At 46.8% G+C, this 22,893-nt stretch overlaps 1 protein-coding gene across 1 annotated transcript in view; it reads right to left on the bottom strand.

Annotated features, from left to right (window-relative positions):
• Positions 1-21,976, bottom strand: part of LOC124795928 (homeobox protein Hox-D9-like) — a 126,749-nt gene extending 104,773 nt beyond the window's left edge. Inside the window, exon 1 of the mRNA XM_047260009.1 lies at positions 21,863-21,976. Coding sequence (XP_047115965.1) covers positions 21,863-21,976 — 114 coding nt within the window. The remainder of the gene's footprint in view (positions 1-21,862) is intronic.
• Between the last annotated feature and the right edge of the window lie 917 nt (positions 21,977-22,893).

The following is a 22,893-nucleotide window of genomic DNA, read 5'->3' as shown; positions in this document are numbered from 1 at the left end:
TGCGCAGCTAGCGCCATTCGACGGCCAACACCGCGGTTCCTGGTGTGTCCGCTGTGCCGTGCGTGTGATCATTGCTTGTACAGCCCTCTCGCAGTGTCCGGAGCAAGTATGGTGGGTCTGACACACCGGTGTCAATGTGTTCTTTTTTCGATTTCCAGGAGTGTAGTCTCACTGAGTCTTGGTCAATAAGTTGGAAGCGAAAGCAGTCGTGTTGCCTGTGAACCAAACCTGTGCTAGAACACAACTCCGACTCTGTACGAAGAACAATCCACTACCAAAAATACAGGCTTAGCGGTATCGAAGTGATCAAGGCATCTGTCACTCAACAAGGTATTTTTACACTTGTGCAATTCATCCTGACACTGTTTGTTCCAGACAAAAGGCACATTCTTCTGGCGCTAACGATGCAACGGAGCCGCGATCTGGCCAGCGTTGAGTATAAACTGGATATAACATGTCATTTTCCCGAAAACTGACTGCAGTTCCGTCACGTTCTGAGGGGCAGGGAGGTCCAGAATGGCCAGAAAATGTGATTGTGGAGATGAAAATCTTGGCTATTCAGAACACGGTCTAAGTACTGGACTTCAGTGTGAAAAAAGGGACGGGCGACACTTCAAACCTGCAGCTGAAAGTGCTTGAAAAAGCGTACGGTGGTTAGTGATATGTTCCTCCGGTGTACGTCCTGACACCAGCATATCGTTCACGTAATTTGAACAGAATAGAACTTTTGCAATAACCTGTTCTAAGTAGCGTTGGAGTATGACAGGTGCAGAAGTACTGCCAAAGGCTAAGAGCAAAAATTTGGACAATCCTGAATGTGTATTGACCACACTTTCCGAGACTCCTCATCTAGCGGAATTTGCAAGCACGCATCGCTTAAGTCAACTTTTCGGCCGGCGCCAAAGGATAGTAATCAATTATTGTTTGTGGATTCAGGAATTTAAATTCAACACAAAGACGAAGTCTTCCAGTAGGTTTTGGTATGATTGCTAAGGGAGAAGCCCATTGACTAGCCTCGAAATGGAAAAGAAGTCCTATGCTTCTTTATAGAGCGTAGGTGAACGATGCGGGAGACCCGCATCGCTGTACTAGGCAAGGTCCTAGAGGAGGTGGTTTGCCATTGCCTTCCTCCGACCGTAATGGGGATGAATGATGATGAAGGCAACACAACAACACGCAGTCATCTCGAGGCAGGGAAAATCCCCGACCCCGCCGGGAATCGAACCCGGGACCCCGTGCTCGGGAAGCGAGAACGCTACCGCGAGACCACGAGCAGCGGACGTTGATTAGCCTACGTAGCAGCAATAAAACCATTCTTTAAGATCACTTGCAGCTTTTTCTCTAAGTGCGTGAGGGACGGTAGGTGCCTGAAAAAAATTAGTTTACGCATTGTCCTTCATTGTATCGTGTGCCACAAAATTATTTGCTCTGCGAATTTCTTCAGAAAATAAATGAGGAAACTCCGCAATCAATTAAGTAACACTGTGTTTTGGGTTGAAAGCAGAAACAGAAAATGCATTGTCATGAATACAAAATCAAAACAAAGAAAATGAGCCTAACCCGAAAATATTTTTACAGTCACTGTTCTGGTGTGAGATTGGAATGCGGCAGGCAAACTACAAGTACCAACCACTGGAATCTCCTGACCATTATACGCAGTAAGTTGCATGCAAGATTTTGTCAATTGTGCCGAGCCCAACTGTTCGTAAGTCGCACGACGAAGTAATGTAGCGGATGCGCCGGTGTCTAACTGAAGTCGCATGCGGCGTCCGGCAATGACTAAGTGCACAAACGGAGTGATTGACTGCCGTTACACAGCACTGGGGCGCGGTGAAGGCACTTCCTGAATTTGGTCATTGCTAGTACTGGTAGTCAGCTTAGAAAAAAACAACATTCACCGAGTGAGACGCTTTTTCTGTTGCAAGAACACAGACTGTACCTGCCCTGGCTTCCCACAAGCAATGCAAATCGCGTTCTGTGAAGGGTAATTTTGTCTTCTATGAGTGTAAAAGCAGCAAGGACATGATTTCACAGCAAACGCATTCGTTAACACTTATTTACTCCGGCCGTGGCTCGGTGGCCCGATTGCACGCGGGGGTCAGGTTCAAGGCCGTACCTGTTTGTCACTATGCATTACACTGCAAATGGGAGCTACCTCAAAGTTTCCACGGCATTACCGCATGAGTACTGATGTTCAATAATTTGTAACACCTGCATCACAGTAGGATCAGAATGTTTAAGAATTTATTCACGAATCCTATTGTCTGGAAGATTGCACGTAATTGCATCACGAATCATTGCGTCATTATAGTGCTATCCACCGCTACATTGAAAGCGACACTTTCGTATCAAACCCTGAAGTTCAGTGACCCACTGACGGTATGTATGTTCTAGTTTCTTCAGAAGTCGAAAGGACTTCTAAGGAGACGCAGCAACCTATATCTGCTCATACCTAATGACGGCAGAAACAAAATCTTCAAAAACTAGCATGTCTGGCCTACTAGCCGGCAATAACTTCTCAGCGAGGGGCTAAATTCTGGTGCCGGCCGCTGTGAAGAAATAAGAAAGTTTCACAGTACCTTGCACTTCGTGTGTAGCACAAGGAGCGTGGAACTGAGCATAGTACTCGTTCCATTCCTCTTGCTCTTTATGGAACGCTCGGAACGGTGGAAGGCACGGAGGCAGTGCGTGGATGTGGCTGGCTATTGTGCAGCAGCATCTTGTCCGTGAATGAGCTGCTGGAATGCCGTCATCAACTGTGACATTTAGTGGTTCTGAAATTGAATGAATTGTAATATATCAAAGCCAGCAGCAGTTGGCCCAGCTGGTGTAGGGGATAAGTCAGAGGTCATTTTAATGACAGGAGCGCCGCAACAAATTATAAGTATGGCTGGTTCAAATGGCTCTGAGCTCTATGGGACTTAACATCTGTGGTCATCAGTCCCCTAGAACTTAGAACTACTAACCTAAGGACATCACACACATCCATGCCCGAGGCAGGATTCGAACCTGCGACGCGGTTCGAGATTGAAGCGCCCAGAACCGCACGGGCACACCGGCCGGCAATTATAAGTAGAAGTAACGCAAGAGAAAGAACACAATTAGTAGCAATGCGCACCTGAAAGAAAAGAGAGAAATACTAGTAATGCGCTCTGACGGAGCGGCGTAGAGCGAAGGCAGTATTGGTTCTGGAATCCTTGTCGCCAGATGCTGTGTCAGATAACGTGGGAGTTAGCACCGACACAAACAAGGAAGAAGAGAAGTTGCGACGTCCGGTGGTAGGAATCCAAAATCATCTCTACATTAAACTTTAACATTATTTAACACTTTACTTCTGAAAATAAAAATAAATATAACTTCTCTTTAGTAAGTGGCTTCCTGTGCCTTCTATTTGCTAGTACTTTAGCCGATAATATTAATTGCAGAACGCAGGTTAAGTAACGACTTATTCTTTATCAGCACTGATGCTCTCACAATCTGCGACCGAACTGGGCCAAACAGTGATGGGCGGCTTGTTAAATCAACATTGACGGGGGGCGCTCAACTCTGTCTTCCTGGAAGACAGTCTTTGTGCAGTCGATGCCTTAGGACTCCACACTGTGTATCAAGTTGTCCTGTTTTAGTCATGTGGTAAATGTCTGTATGGGCTGCAGCTTCTTCGAACAATTGTTCACTGCCGGCCGCTGTGGCCGAGAGGTTCTAGGCGCTTCAGTCCGGAACCGCGCTGCTGCTACGTGTCGCAGGTTCGAATCCTGCCTCGGGCATGGATGTGTGTGACATCCTTAGGTTAGTTAGATTTAAGTGGTTCTAAGTTTCGGGGACTGATGACCTCACATGTTAACTCCCATAGTGCTTAGGGCCATTTGAACTCATTGTTCATTCAAATAATTTAGGAAATAAGATATTGGGATTGTAACTATGACAACATCTTGAAACAAATGAAATAAAAGTTTTCTAGAAAAATATTGTACAGACATAAAAACTCAACTTCAGTATATGTAGGTGGTGAGGTGCAATGCTCTGATCTTCAGAAGGAGTTGGCACCCCAGAAAAAGCTTCTTTCCCCAAATGTACGGTCAACTATATTTTTCACCGTTTGCTGGTGCAGTTGTACCCAGAACACACATGTTTTGTTTCCTTTGCTGTTCCTTATGTTCTTGGTTCAAAATGGTTCAAATGGCTCTGAGCTCTATGGGACTTAACATCGGAGGTCATCAGTCCCCTAAAACTTAGAACTACTTAAACCTAACTAACCTAAGGACATCACGCATATCCATGCCCGAGGCAGGATTCGAACCTGCGACCGTAGCGGTCGCGCGGTTCCAGACTGAAGCGCCTATAACCGCTCTGCCACACCGGTCGGTGCTTATGTTTTTGTTGTTGGTTTATGTTCTCCAGGTTTTCATTTTAGTATTATCGCACGTCATCTTCGTTGCACTGTGAATTGGATGCGTCTTCAAAATCTTCACCTGAGGAGTGTGGCCCACACAAACATTTCCAGTACTTTCCAGCATTTGTCTTTGCAGTTGGGAAACCAGGTAGAGTCAAGGGTATCAACATAATTGCTTAATTCACCTATATCTGACGAGTGTATCAAAGGAGCGGTCGGCATACTCTCTAAGAGATTTTGAAACTTCACCAATAATTTAATTTTTGTTTTTGAGTTAATAATAAATGTTTGAAAGGGTGACACTATGAAGGAATGACAAAACAATGTCACAGGTTCATATAAAATGAACTGACAACCAGGCACCACACATACAGACATTGAATGGACGGTGAATATAGAGACTTAGTGGATAACATCGGGAGATCCATGAGGCTTAAAGTAGTAGAAGTGGTGGTGGCAGCTTTATTCATCTGTAGATCTCTTTTTACAAGGATATAGGACATTTCAAAGTATTTACAAGTTTAGACCAATTTAAAATAAGCTAATTCGTATACAATTACATTTTCAGACCTCTACTTACAGACAATCATTAGTTTACTGTTGGTATACAATACTCTTTACAAAAAAAACTTACTAAATAATGTAATGCCACACTGTTCACTCATATCTCACTATCAGTCACTGCACACACTATACGCACTTTGTTTCATAACACTTCACTCACTACACAGACAAATACATATACTTTCGTGATCTCTGGGCCGTTTTCTGTACCGCAACTTTCCATTTGCTACCCTGAAACACCGAGTCAGCAGCCCTCTATAATGAGTGAGATGCTGAGCTCAGAAAAAGGAAGAGGTGTTAGTATTGTGCAATGCGTAGCTTGGGGATAACTATATCTAGAAAAGGAAAAAAATAATGAAAAAAACATAGTGTGAAGGTGTTATGTGGAATGTTGGATGTTTTACAATCATTATTATTAATTATTTGTATATCATTTTTTAACGCCACCCCTACTCAGTTTTATCTAAGTAATCGTTCAATGTATAAAATGTATTGCATAACAGGTACTTTTTAGCCGCCTTTTTAAATAAGTATATTTTTGCAATTTCTTTAATATCTTTTGGCAATTTATTGTACAGTTTTATTCCTTGGTAGAAAATGCTGTTTTGAGTTTTATGTTATATGTCTATTTTTTCTTGATAAATATAAATTGAGTCTAGCTCATGTTCCAAGGTCAAGTACAGAGCTGTTTGTGCAGTAATTACCAGTGTCATTTTTGATGTGTTCAACTGACTGGTAAATGTATTCGCACGGAGCAGTTGAAATCCCCAGTGTTTTGAACAAATCTTTACAATGAGCTCGTATACGATTTTTGGTTATTATTCTTATGGCTCTTTTCTGGAGTTTGAAAATTTTTTCATAATTTGGGCATTAGTTACCCAAAAAAGAATACCATTGCTAAGAACTGAGTGTACATATGAATAGTATGCAACTAAAAGACACTGAATGTTACACACTGATGATAGGATTCTAAGGGCATAAAAAGCTGATGACATTCTGTTTGCAAGTACCTTTGCGCCTTCACACTACTTCAACTGAGAATCAATATTCATTCCTAGAAATTTTTCATTGGTTACACAATTTATAGAGGTGCCACCTACATTTAATTTAACATTGTTATTTTCCCCCTTCAAACTGAAATTCATGGAATTACTTTTTTTTATGTTCAATGTCACTTTATTGATTATTGACCAATCGTAAACTTCCTTGAAAGTTTTATTTGTTTTTTTCTGCAAGGAAGTCTCTTGTTTTCTATGTGATTATAATTTTGCTGTCATCAGCAAAGTGATTTTTTCACCATGAGTAACACTACTGGGAAAGTCATTGATGTTTATCAGGAATAGTATTTCCGTGGATCTCGTTGCATACAGAGATTCACGAGGCTGGAAAACAGTAGTGAAAGGCAGGAAGACTTGCAAAGGATCAACACTTGATACAGGGATTGCCAGTTGATCCTCAGCATAAACAAATGTGACGTATTGCACATAAATAGGCAAGATCCCTTACTGTACGAGTGTACGATCGCAGAGCGACCAATGAAAGCAGTCACATACATTAAATATCTGGGGGCAAGAATACGGACTGATTTAGAGAGGAAAGACAACATTGAACTAATCGCAGATAAGGCAAATGTCGGACAGAGATTAATTGGAAGAATCCCCAGGAAGTGAGTTCCACCCACGAAGGAATTAGCTTACAGAATCCTCATTCGATCAATACTTGCATATTGTCCGTCTGTCTGGGATAGCGATGAGACAGGCTGATAGATGAAATAGAAAAGATCCGAAAAAAAAGCAGCACATTTCGCTACAGGTTCATTTAGTAAGCGCGAACACGTCGCGGAGGTACCCAACCATCTCCAGTGGCAGACACAGAGGTTTACTGTTTAAATTGCGAGAGCATTTGTTTACAGAAGAGACAAGAAATATATTTCTTCTTCCTATGTTTATTTCGCGAAAGACCACGAAGGTAAAATTAGGGATTCGAGGTCACACAGAGCGTTGCCAATAATCCTTCTTCCCGCGAACCTTTCACTACTGGAACGAGAAATGGGTGAAGTGACAACGGGACAGTGGCACAGAGCAATCCACACCCCTCCCCCCACCCACGCTACGTACAATACGGTGGCGTGATGAGGATAAATATATGAATAAATAGATGTAGACTCCCTCAACACGCTAGCACGCATTGTTGTAACTCGCAGCTCGAACTGACACTAACTGCAGGTCTTCAGTGCTAAATAAATACTTTTGGCAATTTGAATAACTTTCTATTTCTCCTGCCTCCCATTTAAAGTCGCTATCGTATTCGATGGTAATTGAAGAGCGTATTTCCATGGGAATTAGACGTTCTGCAGCTACGATTTGTAGTTTTTTTATTTATTTATCTTTCGTTTTCTGCGAGTAATTTGAGTGTCGCTGCCTCGTCTGCGAGAAACTTGAGTTTAGACGTGGATGATGGTGATAACGAATTATAGCCTGACACCGAGGTTAGTGGCAGGAATGGTTAATTTGAAATGAGGGCGCTACATTGAAACCAGCCGCAAAGAACGAAAGATAAATCAATGAAATAATTGACCAGGTGCGAGTACGATTCGATCAGTTAGCGTTCCCGAAAAACGGTCGACAGTCGTTCAGCAAGTAATGCCTCACATTTTTTTTTTCTCAGAACATATTTATTGTTGAGAGTCAGAATTTGGTAACAATATACATCAACATGTCTCTCCATGTCCTATTTTTCTATGTAGATTCCATCACGTTCTATGGCCGTACGCCAACGTTGTGGAAGAGCATGGTGAAAGCTCTTGTCCTGTAGGCGTAGTCATGTTTTCACTTTGTGACTGACACTCTCGTCATTTTCAAAGTGAGAATCTTTAAGCCGACCGGCACGAATAATAGCATTTGCTCGATTCAGCATGTCTTGAGCAGTGGCTGTAATAGGACATTCCGAGCATGTCTGATCATGGAGCTCTGTTTCTGCATTTCCTGAGGCTGTCACTTTCTTAACCCATCGCCCAACCGTATTCCTATCAATTGCAGCATCGCCATACACTGCACACAAACGTTTATGGACCTTCACAACGGTTTCTTTTACTGCACACAAGAATTCAATAACAGCACGCAGCTTGTAACGTGAGTCGTATGTAGACGCCCTTTTGAAGCTGTACCACGGCTCTGCTATCTACCAGAACGGTTCAAAACTTCACCGGCGCACAGAAGAAACATCAAATGTGAAGCACCATTAAGGACGTTGGTCTATGCATATTAATGGCTTTTTTTTTAAAAAAAAGGTGTGGGGCATTTGTTATTCAACGACCCCCACAATTATGCATATAGATAGTTCATCCATTCCAGGAATAGAGAAGCTCCACCGGTTTCGCCTGCTATCGATGCTGATACTGGCAAGATATTGGTTCCAGGGGTTCTAAGATTTTCGAGAATGTTTTAATTTCAATAATATAAATATAACATTAAGTCATGCAGGGGGCAGGTGACTATTATTATAATAACCAGTAGTTCTCCATTCAGGCTCACTGGCTCGCAATGATAAAAGTCAAACATCAGGCAAGGAGTGACTTTATTGGCCACACGATGCATTTCGGAAATTGTCCATCATCACATGCCCAGCAGCGATTACTGCACGTAGATATGGCGTTTGAAGTTGTATGTGAAACAAACATTGCCAGACTAGTTCATCTGATGACAGATAAATTCCGAAACACACCATATGAGGAATAAAGTCATACCTTGCCTGACTTTTACCATTGTAACCCAGTCAGCCTGAAAGCAGAACATCTGATTGTTTTAATTTGAACTTTGTCATCGGATAAGAAATGGTAAAAGAAATATGTTTTTAGCGTGATGTAATTTTAAATTAACCATTTTCGGATTTTTTCCTTTACTTGTACTGTGAAACCTTACTTCTTGCCAAATTTCATGATTTTAGATGAAAGGGAAGTACCGCCCAATAGGTTTTGAGCTCCGCAGCACGTGGTCTAGTGGCTAGCGTTGCTGCCTCTGGATCACGGCGTCCCAGGTTCGATTCCCGGCCGGGGACTGGGTTTTTGTGTTGTCCTCATCATTTCATCCTCATCATCATTTGTGACAGTGGCTATAGCAGACTGTGAAAAAAAATGGTCTGTGTAACATTTGGGTCTCTGTACGGGAGCTACTGACCGTGCAGTTCAGCGCTCCACAAACCAAACATCATCATCTTCATAGGTTTTGATGAAAGAGTTTGCGAGTATCAAAATATGTAACATCAATGGCCGTACGTTTTTACTGACTTAGAAGCTAACGTTTATTGCACCGCCAAGGGACCATAGACATTTCCATGTGACATAATTTTCGACTTGATATGTCTACCTGTTTCCGAGAAAAGGGGGTCTTAACATAAAATTAACAGTTTATGGTTTTCGGACTTTTTTTCAAATGGTTCAAATGGCTCTGAGCACTATGCGACTTAACTTCTGAGGTCATCAGTCGCCTAGAACTTAGAACTAATTAAACCTAACTAACCTAAGGACATCACACACATCCATGCCCGAGGCAGGATTCGAACCTGCGACCGTAGCGGTCGCTCGGCGCCAGGCTGTAGCGCCTAGAACCGCAAGGCCACTCGGGCCGGCTCGGATTTTGTCCTTGGCTTGTACTGTGAGACTTTGCTTCTTACTAAATGTCAGTGTTCTAGGCCAAAGGGAAATACTTTATAGGTTTTGGTGAGTGAGTTTGGGGGTATAAAGTATGTGACATAAATGGCCGTATCTTTTGACAACATTGAGTTAGAAGTTTTGGCTTTTTACATCGCCGAGTCACCACAGACTTTAGTATGTGACATAAATATCAACATGATATGTCAGTCCTTCCCAGATATAAAGGGTTTTTAACTGTCGGGCAGTATGTTTTGACAGCACTGACTTAAAGGCTTCGGTTTTTTACATCGCCAAAAGGCCATAGACTTCAGTGTGTGACATAAACGATAAGACCCAAAAATCATAGGATCACTAGCACTGTTACGCTATTCACTGACGATGCTGTTGTATACAGGAAAAAAAGTCTTTAGACGATCTTAAAGAAATGTGGAAATACTTGTAGTAAACTTCCACTTGATGTAATAAACGTAGTTCTCTTTAACCCTTTCGCCACAACAGTGCGCACATCTGTGTGCGTTCGGGCCGCTCCAGACAGCAGTACCAGCCAAGATGGGCAGGATATGGCGCTGAACACCGCAGCGCCTATTGTTTGTTTTGTTTTGTTTTGCTGTAGGGCGCAAACAACAGCTGGGGTCATATGCGCCCAAGTCAAAACTAGAGAACACGAACACAGAGTGGGGTTAAACGACTATGCGTCAGTCCCAAAGGACATAATAGGAGACAGCTAAATAAAAAGGGGGGCACGTGGAAAAAGGGCTAAAAAACACCATACAGTAAAAATTAAATGGCCTTCGCCATATTGCTGCGGAGGATAAAAAGTAAAACGTGGTTGACAGCCCCCGCGTCATTCATTAGAAGGGCTGATAAATCCGGCGGCAAACCCAAGCTGGAACGTAAATGGTTAAAGAAAGGGCATTCCAGCAGGAAGTAGCGGACAGTTAAAATTTGTGCGCAATGTGGACAAAGTGGTGCGATAGCGCCACTGAGCAAATGGCGATGGCTAAAAAGGCAGTGCCCAATACGCAGCCGAGTTACAATGACCTCCTGCCGGCGGGAGGGCAAGGAGGAGGTCATACAAGGCACTGGGAGAGGCTTAATAAGCTGAAGATTATTTCCGCGAAGGGAGGACCATTGGCGATGTCAAACGGGCACCGCCTCCTGACAGACGGCAACGCAGAAATCATCGGCAGACACTGGCTCGGCCAACAGTAAGCAAGTGGCAGGTTTCCTGGACCCTCTGCGCTAAGGAATGGGCGGTGTACAGGTCACGTAGACTTTGAAGGGCACTGAGTGAGTCTGAACAGAGGCTGTGTCGCTGGGTGTACTCCGTGGCCTGATACAAGGCGAAGAAAAAATGGTTCAAATGGCTCTGAGCACTATGGGACTCAACTGCTGTGGTCATAAGTCCCCTAGAATTTAGAACTACTTACACCTAACTAACCTAAGGACATCACACACATCCATGCCCGAGGCAGTATTCGAACCTGCGACCGTAGCGGTCGTGCGGTTCCAGACTGTAGCGCCTTTAACCGCTCGGCCACTGAAGAAAAAATGGTTCAAATGGCTCTGAGCACTATGGGACTCAACTGCTGTGGTCATAAGTCCCCTAGAACTTAGAACTACTTAAGCCTAACTAATCTAAGGACATCACACACATCCATGCCCGAGGCAGGATTCGAACCTGCGACCGTAGCGGTCGTGCGGTTCCAGACTGTAGCGCCTTTAACCGCTCGGCCACTCCGGCCGGCCAAGGCGAAGAGCTCGACTGTAAATACTGAGGAGTGTGCCGTTAGCCGCTATCGAAAGACACGGGTGCCAATGGCGAAGGCACTGCTGTGCTGAGTCGTTACCATCACAGGCTCTTCTGTATTTACTTTAGACATTGAGAGGTCAGGCAAACTAAAACACGTTCATACGATATGTAGACTTGGAAAAAACATTCTACAGTGTCAAATGGTGCAAGATGTTCGAAATTCTGAGAAAAATAGGGGTAAGCGATAGGGAAAGACTGGTAATATACAATATGTACAAGAACGAAGAGGGAACAACAAGAATGGAAGGCCAAGAACGAAATGCTCAGATTAAAAAGGATGTAAGACAGGAATGTAGTCTTTCACTCCTACCGTTCAATCTGTACTTCGAAGAAGTAATGACGGAAATAAATGAAAGGTTGAGGAGTGGAATTAAAATTCAGGATGATAGGATATCAATGACAAGATTCGCTGATGACATTGCTATCCTCAGTGAAAGTGAAGAAGATTTAAATGATCTGCTGAACGGAATGAACAGTCTAATGAATGCAGGACATGGATTGAGAGTAAACAGAACGAAGACGAAAGTAATGAAAGTGGCAGAAATGAGAACAGTGAGACACTTACCATCAGGATTGGTGATCACGAAATAGACGAAGTTAAGGAATTCTACTACCTAGACACCAAGTAACCCATGACGGACGGAGCAAGGAGGACTTAAAAAAAAAAAGCAGGCCAGCATTGGCAACAAAGGCATTTCTGGCCAAGGGAAGTATGCTAATATCAAACATAGGCCTTAATTTGAGGAATAAATGTTCAAGAATGTACGTTTGGAGCACAGCACTGTATGGTAGGTGTGAAACATGGACTGGGGGGAAATCGGAAAAGAAGAGAATCAGAGCATTTGAGATGTGGTACTACAGAAGGATGTTGAAAATTAGGTGGACTGATAAGGTAAAGAATGAGGAATTCTTCGAAGAATAGGAAAGGAAAAGAATATAAGGAAATCACCAACAAGAAGAAGGCCCGAGATGGCAAAAATATATTAAGACATCACGGAATAACTTCCATGGTACCAAAAGGATTTGCAGAGGGCAAAAACTGTAGACGAATTTTTTACATCCAGCACACAGGAGGCGGGCCGCATCAAACCACCAGAAGACTGATGACTAAAAAGAAAAAAGTCAGAAATAGATGATATATATATACCTAACATAGATAGTCCCAAAGTATTCGCTTTCAGCGAATTTATTTCGAATTATTTTCTCCTGTATTTATCACCACCAGTAAGATCTTTAAATAAATTGTACTTTGTATATTCTGTATTGCCGACTACCCATAAACTAGACAACACTGCATACATTTCAGGAAGTCTTTTTATGCGATGTTGTTTGGAAACAAAGCACAACGCGCAGTACCACGTCATATTGTTTAAAGCAGTAACGAGATTACTTTCGTTTTTTCTTCTTGCTGCGTATAGTGCATTTCCGTACAGGTCCGTGTTTTACTGACAAATGAATAGTGCCTAGAAAGTGCCTTTGTCCAAGCCGCAATTGATTTTCCTCGTGTGATCAACGACCTCCTGACGCTTCCCTTTCTTGGTGTTACGTCTCTAAAATTTCACGAACGTATCTGAGATAAAGGACGGTGATTGAAGTATTATTTCCGGTACGAAACTAGTGCATAACATTGGAATTTAACACCTACAATTCAAAAAGTGAAAAAAGAGTTTCTTTTTACTAGGTCAGTGCTTTGCGAACATATTCTGGTGAGCTAAGCAGCTGTAATCCAAAGTACATTTGGTTAAAATTTATAGGTGTTAGTTTGACGGTCCATTTTCACATATGATTTCATTGCAGCTGTATGGGAGGTCGTCAACATACATCGTTATCTTTTGTCATACCACTTCAAAGACAACATAGTGTCTGCTGTCCTAAATTCCATCTCACTTCGTTGCAGTCTGGCTTCCTGTGTTAGCGTACCTTCCTGTTTAAGCGAAGTGAACCTACTCCATTTTTCTTCTTTCGGGCAAACAGTTTCCACTTAACCGTGTGCCTTACAGCGTGACTGCTACGGTCGCAGGTTCGAATCCTGCCTCGGGCATGGATGTGTGTGATGTCCTTAGGTTAGTTAGGTTTAAGTAGTTCTAAGTTCTAGGGGACTGATGACCACAGCAGTTGAGTCCCATAGTGCTCAGAGCCATTTGAACCATTTGAACCTTACAGCGTGCAATCACTAAGAAAACCTCGCAACATACAAAGCCGACGTCAGCAGTCCCTGGCACACTCAGGTCCCGTCGCGTACACAGGATGGTCAGAAACAGTCTGAAAAGCTTGTAATGATGCTGTAGCGGAAGTTGTACTGAGAAATAACTGTTAAGGAAAAAATCGACCACAGCGCCGTTACCCAGTCATTTAGCATTGCGTGCGAAAGTTCAAGCAATTGCACGCGTTAAAATGCGGTAAAGCACAGACATCAGTGGGTCCGTGAGTTATCACTTGTTTAAATGTTCATTACCAGTTACAATATGCCTTTTTCGGAAGAGATTAATTTACGCTAGATGAGCAAAAGATACGGTTGTTTGGTCTGAGAAAACCAAACGAGTGACATTGGGACGCAGTACCCGCTTCAAGCTTTCTGTGATAGGAAGGACAGAGCCAAAGGGAGATTGAACATCAATCGTGTTGGGAATTTTCTCTTTATTTTAACAGAATACAGTTATTTAGATTTGTTAAGAATATATTGGAAAATCACCTCCAGTGGTATTGACTACTAAGAAACAATATAAGTTCCAATCACAAAACTGTAGCAGATTGATTAATAGAAAGCAGACTAAATATAACATAAAAACTGTAGCAGTACAATAAAAGAGCTAAAAACTCTTCCTCGAAAGAAACTTTAAGATTTACAATCCAAAATAGATATATACTCTGCAGATAAACACCACATAAGAAAATTATTATATCGCCGCATAGCAGAGGTGCGCAAGGCTAGCAAGAGATGTAAGCAGACAAAGTTCATGTTAAATGTTGCGTCCTGGATAGTAGAAATACTCAGTGAGAAACTTCATGAAATTAATGGATCTTAAATTCCTAGTGTTTGGCCAGTTTAAAAACCAACAGAGCATTCAAGGAGTAAGATTAATAACCATTGAGTTGGTGAAGCCACAGTTGGATAAACACATTTAAGTAAATAAATCTAGTAATTAATTAGTTGGCAAATTAGCTGGTCAACACTTTAGCAATTTATATGAGCTATAAATTTAAAAAAAAAATTAAAGGAAAGCTGCAGTAGGATCGCAATGATTAAGACACAAATAAATACATCGACGTACTATGCAGTCCTGTCTTGGGAAGGCATAGTGGACTCGGAAAGATTAAATGGTGCAGGATCGCCTGCACTCGGCTGGTCGTTCGGTCGAGCGCGGTCTTGGCTCCGCTTTCGGACGCTGCGCCTGCTCTGTCAACCAGGCAGGTTTCGCCCAAGTCCCACCAAAAGAAACACCAATGATAGCCTAATTAACAGAGGAATACAGAATTTAGTGCAGGAACTGTGGCAGGCCTCTACTATAGATCGAACGCCACCGCACAACAGTCAAAATTAGAGCAACAAGAAAAACAAGTAAATAATTTTTCAATGAGTGAACAGAGGTCAATTAATGAAACGTGAAAGGCTACCAAAATCTAAATACAGTTGCTAATACAGTTAGCGAGCACGTAGTTCGACTGCCAACCACAAATTCTACCGCACTCGCGCCATGTTGGCGAGCGGTAAACAAGTAACCGCCACGGAGAGCGGATCAGTCAACCTCAATCTAACGCGTTCGGTTGGCCAACAAACCCCTAAGTAATAGCAGATAAAACATTAGCTTTTTAATAACATTGGCACCACGAAAAATAAAGTCCTCACTGAGAGACACTTAGTAGTTAAAATTAAGAGGCACTAATCTTACAAACAATAAAAAACCGCAGTCAATCTTGGTAGTACGAGGGTGAGTCAAATGAAAACCTTCAATATTTTTTTAAATATTATTTGTTGTGCAGAAGTGGTACAAAGCTGTATCACTTCTCAACATAATCTCCCCCACGCTCAATGTAAGTCCTCCAGCGCTTACAAAGTGCATAAATTCCTTTAGAAAAAAATTCTTTTGGTAGTCCGCGCAACCACTCATGCGCCGCGTGACGTACCTCTTCATCAGAACGGAACTTCTTTCCTCCTATTGCGTCTTTAATTGGTCCAAACATATGGAAATCACTTGGGGCAAGGTCTGGTGAGTATGGTGGATGAGGAAGCCACTCAAAATGCAGGTCTGTGATTGTTGCAACTGTTATACGGGCAGTGTGCGGCCTTGCATTGTCATATGGCAAAAGGACACCTGCTGACAGCAATCCACGTGGCTTTGATTTGATTGCAGGCCGCAGATGATTTTTTAGGAGTTCTGTGTATGAAGCACTGATGACAGTGGTCCCTCTAAGCAAATAATGCTACGAAATGACGCCTTTTCCGCCCTAAAACAGAGTCGGCGTAACCTTCCCTGCTGATGGTTGTGTTCGAAACTTCTTTGGTTTTGGTGATGAGGAATGGCGCCATTCCTTGCTCGCTCTCTTCGTTTCCGGTTGGTGGAAGTGAACCCAGATTTCGTCCCCAGTAATGATTCTTTCAAGGAAGCCATCACCTTCTCGTACACAAGCATCAACACGGCTTTCTCTCATTTCAGGAGTCAGCTGCCGTGGCACCCATCTTGCAGACACCTTGTGAATCTGGAGCACATCATGCACAATGTGGTGTGCTGACCCATGACTAATCTGTAAACATGCTGCAATGTCATTTAGTGTCACTCGGCGGTTTTCCATCACTATGGCTTCAACTGCTGCAATGTTCTGTGGAGTCACAACTCGTTGTGCCTGACCTGGACGATGAGCATCTTCCACTGAAGTCACACCATTTGTGAACTTCCTACTCCATTCGTAGATTTGCTGCTGTGACAAACATGCATCACCGTACTGAAGCTTCATTCATCGATGAATTTCAATAGGTTTCACACCTTCACTACGTAAAAACCGAATAACAGAACGCTGTTCTTCCTTGTGCAAGTCGCAAGTGGAGCGGCCATCTTTATACTAATACTGCGGCGGTATGTGCACATCTGCGCTATGCAGCCACCTACAGGTCATTCTGCACGCTGTTTGTAGCACGCTTACCAACTTACAGGACACCGGCGCGAAATTTCGATTTGTTATCAGAAAATTTAAGGTTTTCATTTGACTCTTCCTCGTATGAACACCTAATAAGACGATAGATGAAATTGTGCTCTCCAGTAATAGTACATGCAGAGCTTGGCACATGAAATGAACCCACTTGTTATATAAATGCACGCCGCCACAAATCTGACGCCTTACAGCAGCCAACTAGGCAGTTGAGACAGAACTTGGCAAATACTCAGATTGGCGCATTAAACAAGAAAACAAATTCAGTAATTTTATAGGAGCTCGCACACAATTTTCCTGCCTAGAGACAGAGCGGGAAGGAATAACCAGAAGTCTGATGTAACCAGAAGTCTGGCATGGAACCGGACTTCGAAGAAACACCCAGAAAACAACTAAAAGTCACACTACTGGTACAAGAGATGGCAATTACAGCTATGATTACTGCCGATGCTCGGCTCACTCGCATTCGATAAATCAAAGCAGAAGCTCAACAGACATATTGGTACATCAAGCCAGGAAGGATAGCGTGGAGCCGACACACAACTTCAACGCAGCGGCGGTTCGCCGTCTGCCTCCAGCCGCGGTCGGTCGCTGAAGCACACAACACGCTCTTTCCCCTCGCTAAGCAACCCACACGTCCAAAGGTTTGCAGCCTGCAGCAACCGAGGTAATAATGGTTCGCAATCCAGAAACCCGCCTGAGGGTCTGTTCCTGGTATCGCTGCTATGCTCAGAGCCGGTGACTGTTAACTGCCGAACTCCTACCAGCCACCAACTCCCGCCACAGTACCCGCTTCGCCGCCAGGTTACAACTCTGCCACAACACCCCGAGCAAGCTGTCTCACCTTCCCGGTCTCCCTGTCACTCCCCTCACCTCCCATCCCTGCGCGGACCACGCCCTCCTATGGCAAAGTTGACCTACTAGAGACTGTGGCGCGCCCTGTCGATCGCGCAACGATTCAAACACGTTTGCCGACACCAATTCGGGCAGGCTACTTGAATGTGCGCTCGCGACAACCTGATTGGCTAACATCAGTGCTAAATAAATTGGAAATCGCGCAACGCAACGTATCCAATTTTTTTTCTAAACAATTATTTCTCAGCAAAACCTCGCCTACACCCCTCTCATAAGCTTTACAGACTGTTTCTGATCATCCTGTATACATCAGTACCATTGAAGGCACGACAAATGTGCATGACATATACGTCGCTATCACTTAAAGGGTTCATCATCTCCGGCGGTACTCCACCCTTCGATTGTGCCGTTCCACCACTAATCGAAGTGCTAGGTTTTTCAGGTGCCAGCCAGCCAGCCAGCCAGCCAGCCAGCCAGCCAGCCGAGCAGCAGCAGCAGCAGCCCCGGCCCCGTCCGCGGCAGCAGCAGCAGCTGCGGCGTTCCTGCCACCCGCCGTCGCCATCGCCGTCGCCGTCAGCGCCAGCAGTGCCAGCAGCGTGGGACTCTGGTCTTCGTCTGTCTTCGTCTTCCTCCGTCTTCGTCTGTCCCCAGTTATTGTCCTTTTTGTTTGGTCCTGTGCGTTTTTACTTCTCCCTGTCGTCATGTCCGCCCCCACCACCACCACTACCACCACTACCACCACAGCCGTCGTTTATACTTCCCCCTCCGCCGCCACCACCACCATAACATGGTGTGCCCAGTCACACACCCCTCTTTCCATCCCGGCACTTCTCACTCTCCCTTCGCCCTCGCTCTTTGTCGCCCCCTCTCCAGCTTCTTCCTCCCGCTCCTCTCCCTCTGATCCTTTCACCCCACTCCCCCGGCCTGTCACTGCCGCTCCAGCTAGGGTGGTGGCCCGTCGGGCCACTGCCCATGCCCAACTCTCCCCATCGCCTTCGCTGTCACTGCCACCACCATCGCCGTCGCTGTTGCCTTCACCGTCACCATCTCCGGCGCCGACTGCCGCGTCCACGCCGGGACCTGCCCCTTCCTGTCACCTCCCTATAGCTCCCGTCCCTCATATCACCATCCAACCTTCTGCCGCCGTTAAACGCCCTAGTGGCACCACCACTTCCTCCGCTCCCAAAAAGGCCCCGCCCCGTCCTCCTTCCCCCCCCCCCCCCAGAATGCCAAGGATGTCTCCCCACCTGGCCCTGCTCCCTCCGCCTCCTCCTCCTCCTCCTCCTCACCCCCCTCTTTATACAAATACCTCCTCTCCCGTCCCTATCCTTCCCTTCTCGAGGCCCAGAATCTCTCCCTCCTCCTCCGCCAACACTTCCCTGCTACCCACATCTCTCTCCTCAATCCCAGATAGGATTCCGTTCTCATCTCCTCCCCCAGCCCAACTCTCCATACTGACATCCTCTCCCACCTCCCCAACACCCGTTTTGGCCCCAACGCCTCCCACACCCCTGCTCCTTCTCCATCCCCTACCCGTCAACCCCAACCCCTGCGTCGCTCGCCGACCCTCACCGTCGAGATCACTCGTCTTAGTCTGACAATCACGGAGGAGGAGGTCTTGCCGGAGCTCAAGGTGCATCCCACACTGGAGGTGCTGGCGGTCAACTCGGCCGGCCCCACCCACCTTATGCGGGTTTTCTCCAAGGACTCCCCCTCCATTGACCGTCTCCTGAAGGAGGGTGCCCTCCTCTTCAACCAGCACTACAAGGTCGACCCCTCCCGTTCCCCTCCTCAATCCCTGCGCTGCCAGAGGTGTCTGCGCTATAACGCACACCAAACAGCCGAGTGCCGCGGGGCCCCACCTGCCCACATTGTAGGCAGGTGCACTTCCTCCGGCAGTGCCCTAACCTTCAATCCCCTCCCTCCTGCAATACCTGCAATCTCCCCCATCCCACCTACTCCCAAAAGTGTAAAGCCCAACCCCCTACAACCACTCCTGAACTCACCGTCCCTGTCCGTCCTCTGGATGCCACCACCCCTCCCGGCAATTCCCTTCGCCCACCCCCTACTGCTGAGGACATCATCAGATTCCTCACCATTGTCCTTCAGAATGTTCATACTTTTCAGCACCCCCACACTCTCCACCAGATATCCCTCGCCACCCGTTCTATTTTCCAACTCAAAATGTACGCCATCTACTCCAACAACCAGGCCCATTTCACTTTCTCCCGTCTTGACACCCTTGTCTAAATCCCTACATGGCGCGACAGCACCGTATCCTTTTCAACAAGAACCTCTTCCTGCACACCCTTGCCACCCACCGTGTGGATGCCTTCCTCCTCAATGAATCCTTCCTCCAACCCCACCACACCTTCCACACTTCGCCGTATCTCCTCCACTGCTCCGATAATCCCCCCCCCCCCCCCCGACTGCGCGTGGCGGAGTTGCCATTGGTCACCACTGGCAGATCCCCGTTCGGCTCCAACCTCTCCTTCCTGACCCCACCGAACACCTGATCCTTAGTCTCTTCTTCAACAGCCTTACTGTTACCTGCGCCACCATCTATGTCCGCCCTAACGCCCCTATTCCCCTCGACTTCCTCTCCCACATTGACCGTACCTACTCCTCCTACGTGATTGCCGCCGACCTCAACATCCACAGTCCTTCCGCCACCCAGTTATGGCGGTGGCATCGGTTCCTCGCCTCCCTTCAAGGCGACCTCATCTACATCCCCCAGCACATCCGTCCCAAATCTAACTCCACTCCCGATGTTATCCTTTCCTCCCCCAAACTCCTTGGCCGCATAATGCTGGATGTCCTGGAGCCTATTGGTAGCGACCATCTCCCTGTCCTCCTCACTGTTTCAGACGGTCGTCGCCCCCACCCTGACCCTCGTCATTACCCTCCCCATAAGTAATAACCACCCCTTCCTTCGGCCTCCTTGATTTCTATCTCACCATCTATGGCCATCCTATCGCCCTCACTCCCACTCTTAAGTACCTTGGCGTCACCCTCGACCGTCGCCTGTCGTGGACTCCCCATCTCCGGACAATCCAAGCCAAGGCACGCTCCCGACTCCATCTCCTCAAGCTCCTTTCTGGCCATACGTAGGGTCTGGACCCCTCCACCATCCTCCACACCTATAAATCCCTATCCTCCCTATCCTTTGTTATGCCCATCTGGCCTGGATCTCTGCCCCCACTTCCTTTTATAAATCCCTCCAAATCCTTGAACACCATGCTCTCCGCCTCGCCTATCGCATCCGTCTCCCCTCCCCCTTGCGGATTCTGTATGATCTCATCCCCTTCCCCCACCTCCTCCTCTTCCTTGAAAGGAGACAGATCCTGTACACCTCCCGCAAACTCGATCCTCCTCATCCGCTTGTCTCACCAATCCTCTCCCACCCCCACCCACTGCCGCACCTGTATTCCCACGTCCCACCCGGTCTCCATCTCTCCACGCTCCTTACCCTCTCCCAAGGTAGCTTCCGCCAGCTCCCACTCCCTGATGATGTCCTCCTCCCCTCCACCTACCCCTCCTATCAACTTTGATCCTCCCCCCACTTCCTGTGTCCTTTCCTTTAGGCACCCTCCCTCCTTTCGCTTCCCTTCCCTTCTCTTTCCTTTCCCCCCATCCCCTCCCTCCTCCCCTCTTCACCCAGGCTTCCTCTCCCCCTTCCTCGCTCCTCCTGTCTCCTCTGCCCATGGCATGTCTGCTCTCCCCTCTCCCTCACGCTTTCCCCTTCCTCCTCCTCCTCTCTTGGCAGGTCCTCAGACTCGCACACGCTCAGTGAACATTCGCGCACCGGGGATCATCGCCATCAGTGATTCGTGTGTGTGCCTTCGTTTGTGTGTAGTGTTGTTCGCCGTCACGCCACCACCGTTCACGTACCGTCGCCATCATCCATGTTGTGTGCACTGTGTCACCTAGTGTTAGTGATGTTTCTCGTCCAGCGTGAACGGCTCCATGTTTTTTCGATTTTTAGTGTCTACATTTTTTGCCCACCATTTTGACTGTCTTCTCTGTGCCACCTTTATGTACTACTTGTTGTCAAACTCAAGGCTGAAGAGCGGCGTATTGTGCTGCTGACAGCCCACCTTTGTATAAGGTGTTTAAAATCACAATAAAGAAAAAAAATTAAAGGGTTCATCTACGGCGGTACTCCGAAAGGATACCGCCCTTCGATTGTGCCATTCCAGCACTAATCGAAGCGCTAGGTTTTCAGGTGCCAGCCAGCCGAGCAGCAGCAGCAGCAGCAGCAGCAGTCCCGGCCAACAGCAGCGGTCCCGGCCAGCAGCAGCGGTCCAGCCGGCAGCAGCCAGCCAGCCAGCCCTCCAGCAGCAGCAGCAGGGGGCGGCAATCCACCCAGCCAGCCAGCCAGCCAGTCAGCCAGCCCTCCAGCAGCAGCAGCAGCAGGAGCAGCGGCCCCGGCCCCATCCGCGGCGGCAGCAGCAGAAGCAGCTGCGGCATTCCTGCCAGCCATCGTCAGCGTCAGCGCCAGCGCCAGCGCCAGCGCCAGCAGCGTGGGACTCTGGTCTTCGTCTTCATCTGTCTTCATCTTCATCCATCTTCGTCTTCATCCGTCTTCGTCTGTCCCCAGTTTTTTTCCTTTCTTTTTCGTCCTGTGCATTTTTGTTTATCTCTGTCGTCATGTCAGCCCCCATCAACCCTACCATCACTACCACCACAGCCATAGTTTATACTTCCCCCTCCGCCGCCACCACCACCATTACATGGTGTGCCTAGTCACACCCCCCCTTTCCATCCCTCCTCTTCTCACTCTCCCTTCGCCCTCGCTCTTTGTCACCCCCTCTCCAGATTCTTCCTCCCGCTCCTCTCCCTCTGATCCTTTCCCCCCACTCCCCCAGCCTGTCACTGCAGCTCCAGCTAGGGTGGTGGCCTGTCGGGCCACTGCCCATGCCCAACTCTCCCCATCACCTTCGCCATCATCGCCACCACTGTCGCCGTCGCCGTCGCCGTCGCCTTCACCGTCACCATCTCCGGCGCTGACTGCTTTGTCCACGCCGGGACCTGCCCCTTCCCGCCACCTCCCTATAGCTCCCATCCCTCATATCACCACCCACCCTTCTGCCACCGTTAAACGCCCTAGTGGCACCTCCGCCTCCTCCGCTCCCAAAAAGGCCCCGCCCCGTCTTCCTTCCCCCCCCCCCAGGATGCCATGGATGTCTCCCCGCCTGGCCCTGCTCCCTCTGCCTCCTCCTCCTCCTCCTCTTTCCCCTCTTTATACAAATACCTCCTCTCCCGTCCTGATCATTCCCTTCTTGAGGCCCGGAATCTCTCCCTCCTCCTCCGCCAACACTTCCCTGGTGTCCCCATCTCTCTCCTCACTCCCAGATGGGGTCCATTCTTATCTCCTCTCCCAGCCGCACCCTCCATACTGACATCGCCTCCCGCCTCCCCATCACCCGTTTTGGCCCCAACGCCTCCCTCACCCCTGCTCCTTCTCCATCTCCT

The sequence above is a fragment of the Schistocerca piceifrons genome, chromosome 4 (genome assembly GCF_021461385.2).
Source record: "Schistocerca piceifrons isolate TAMUIC-IGC-003096 chromosome 4, iqSchPice1.1, whole genome shotgun sequence".
Taxonomy (NCBI): Eukaryota; Metazoa; Arthropoda; class Insecta; order Orthoptera; family Acrididae; genus Schistocerca; species Schistocerca piceifrons.
The sequence above is the reverse complement of the archived record's forward strand: the minus strand, read 5'-3'. Positions and strand labels throughout refer to the sequence as shown.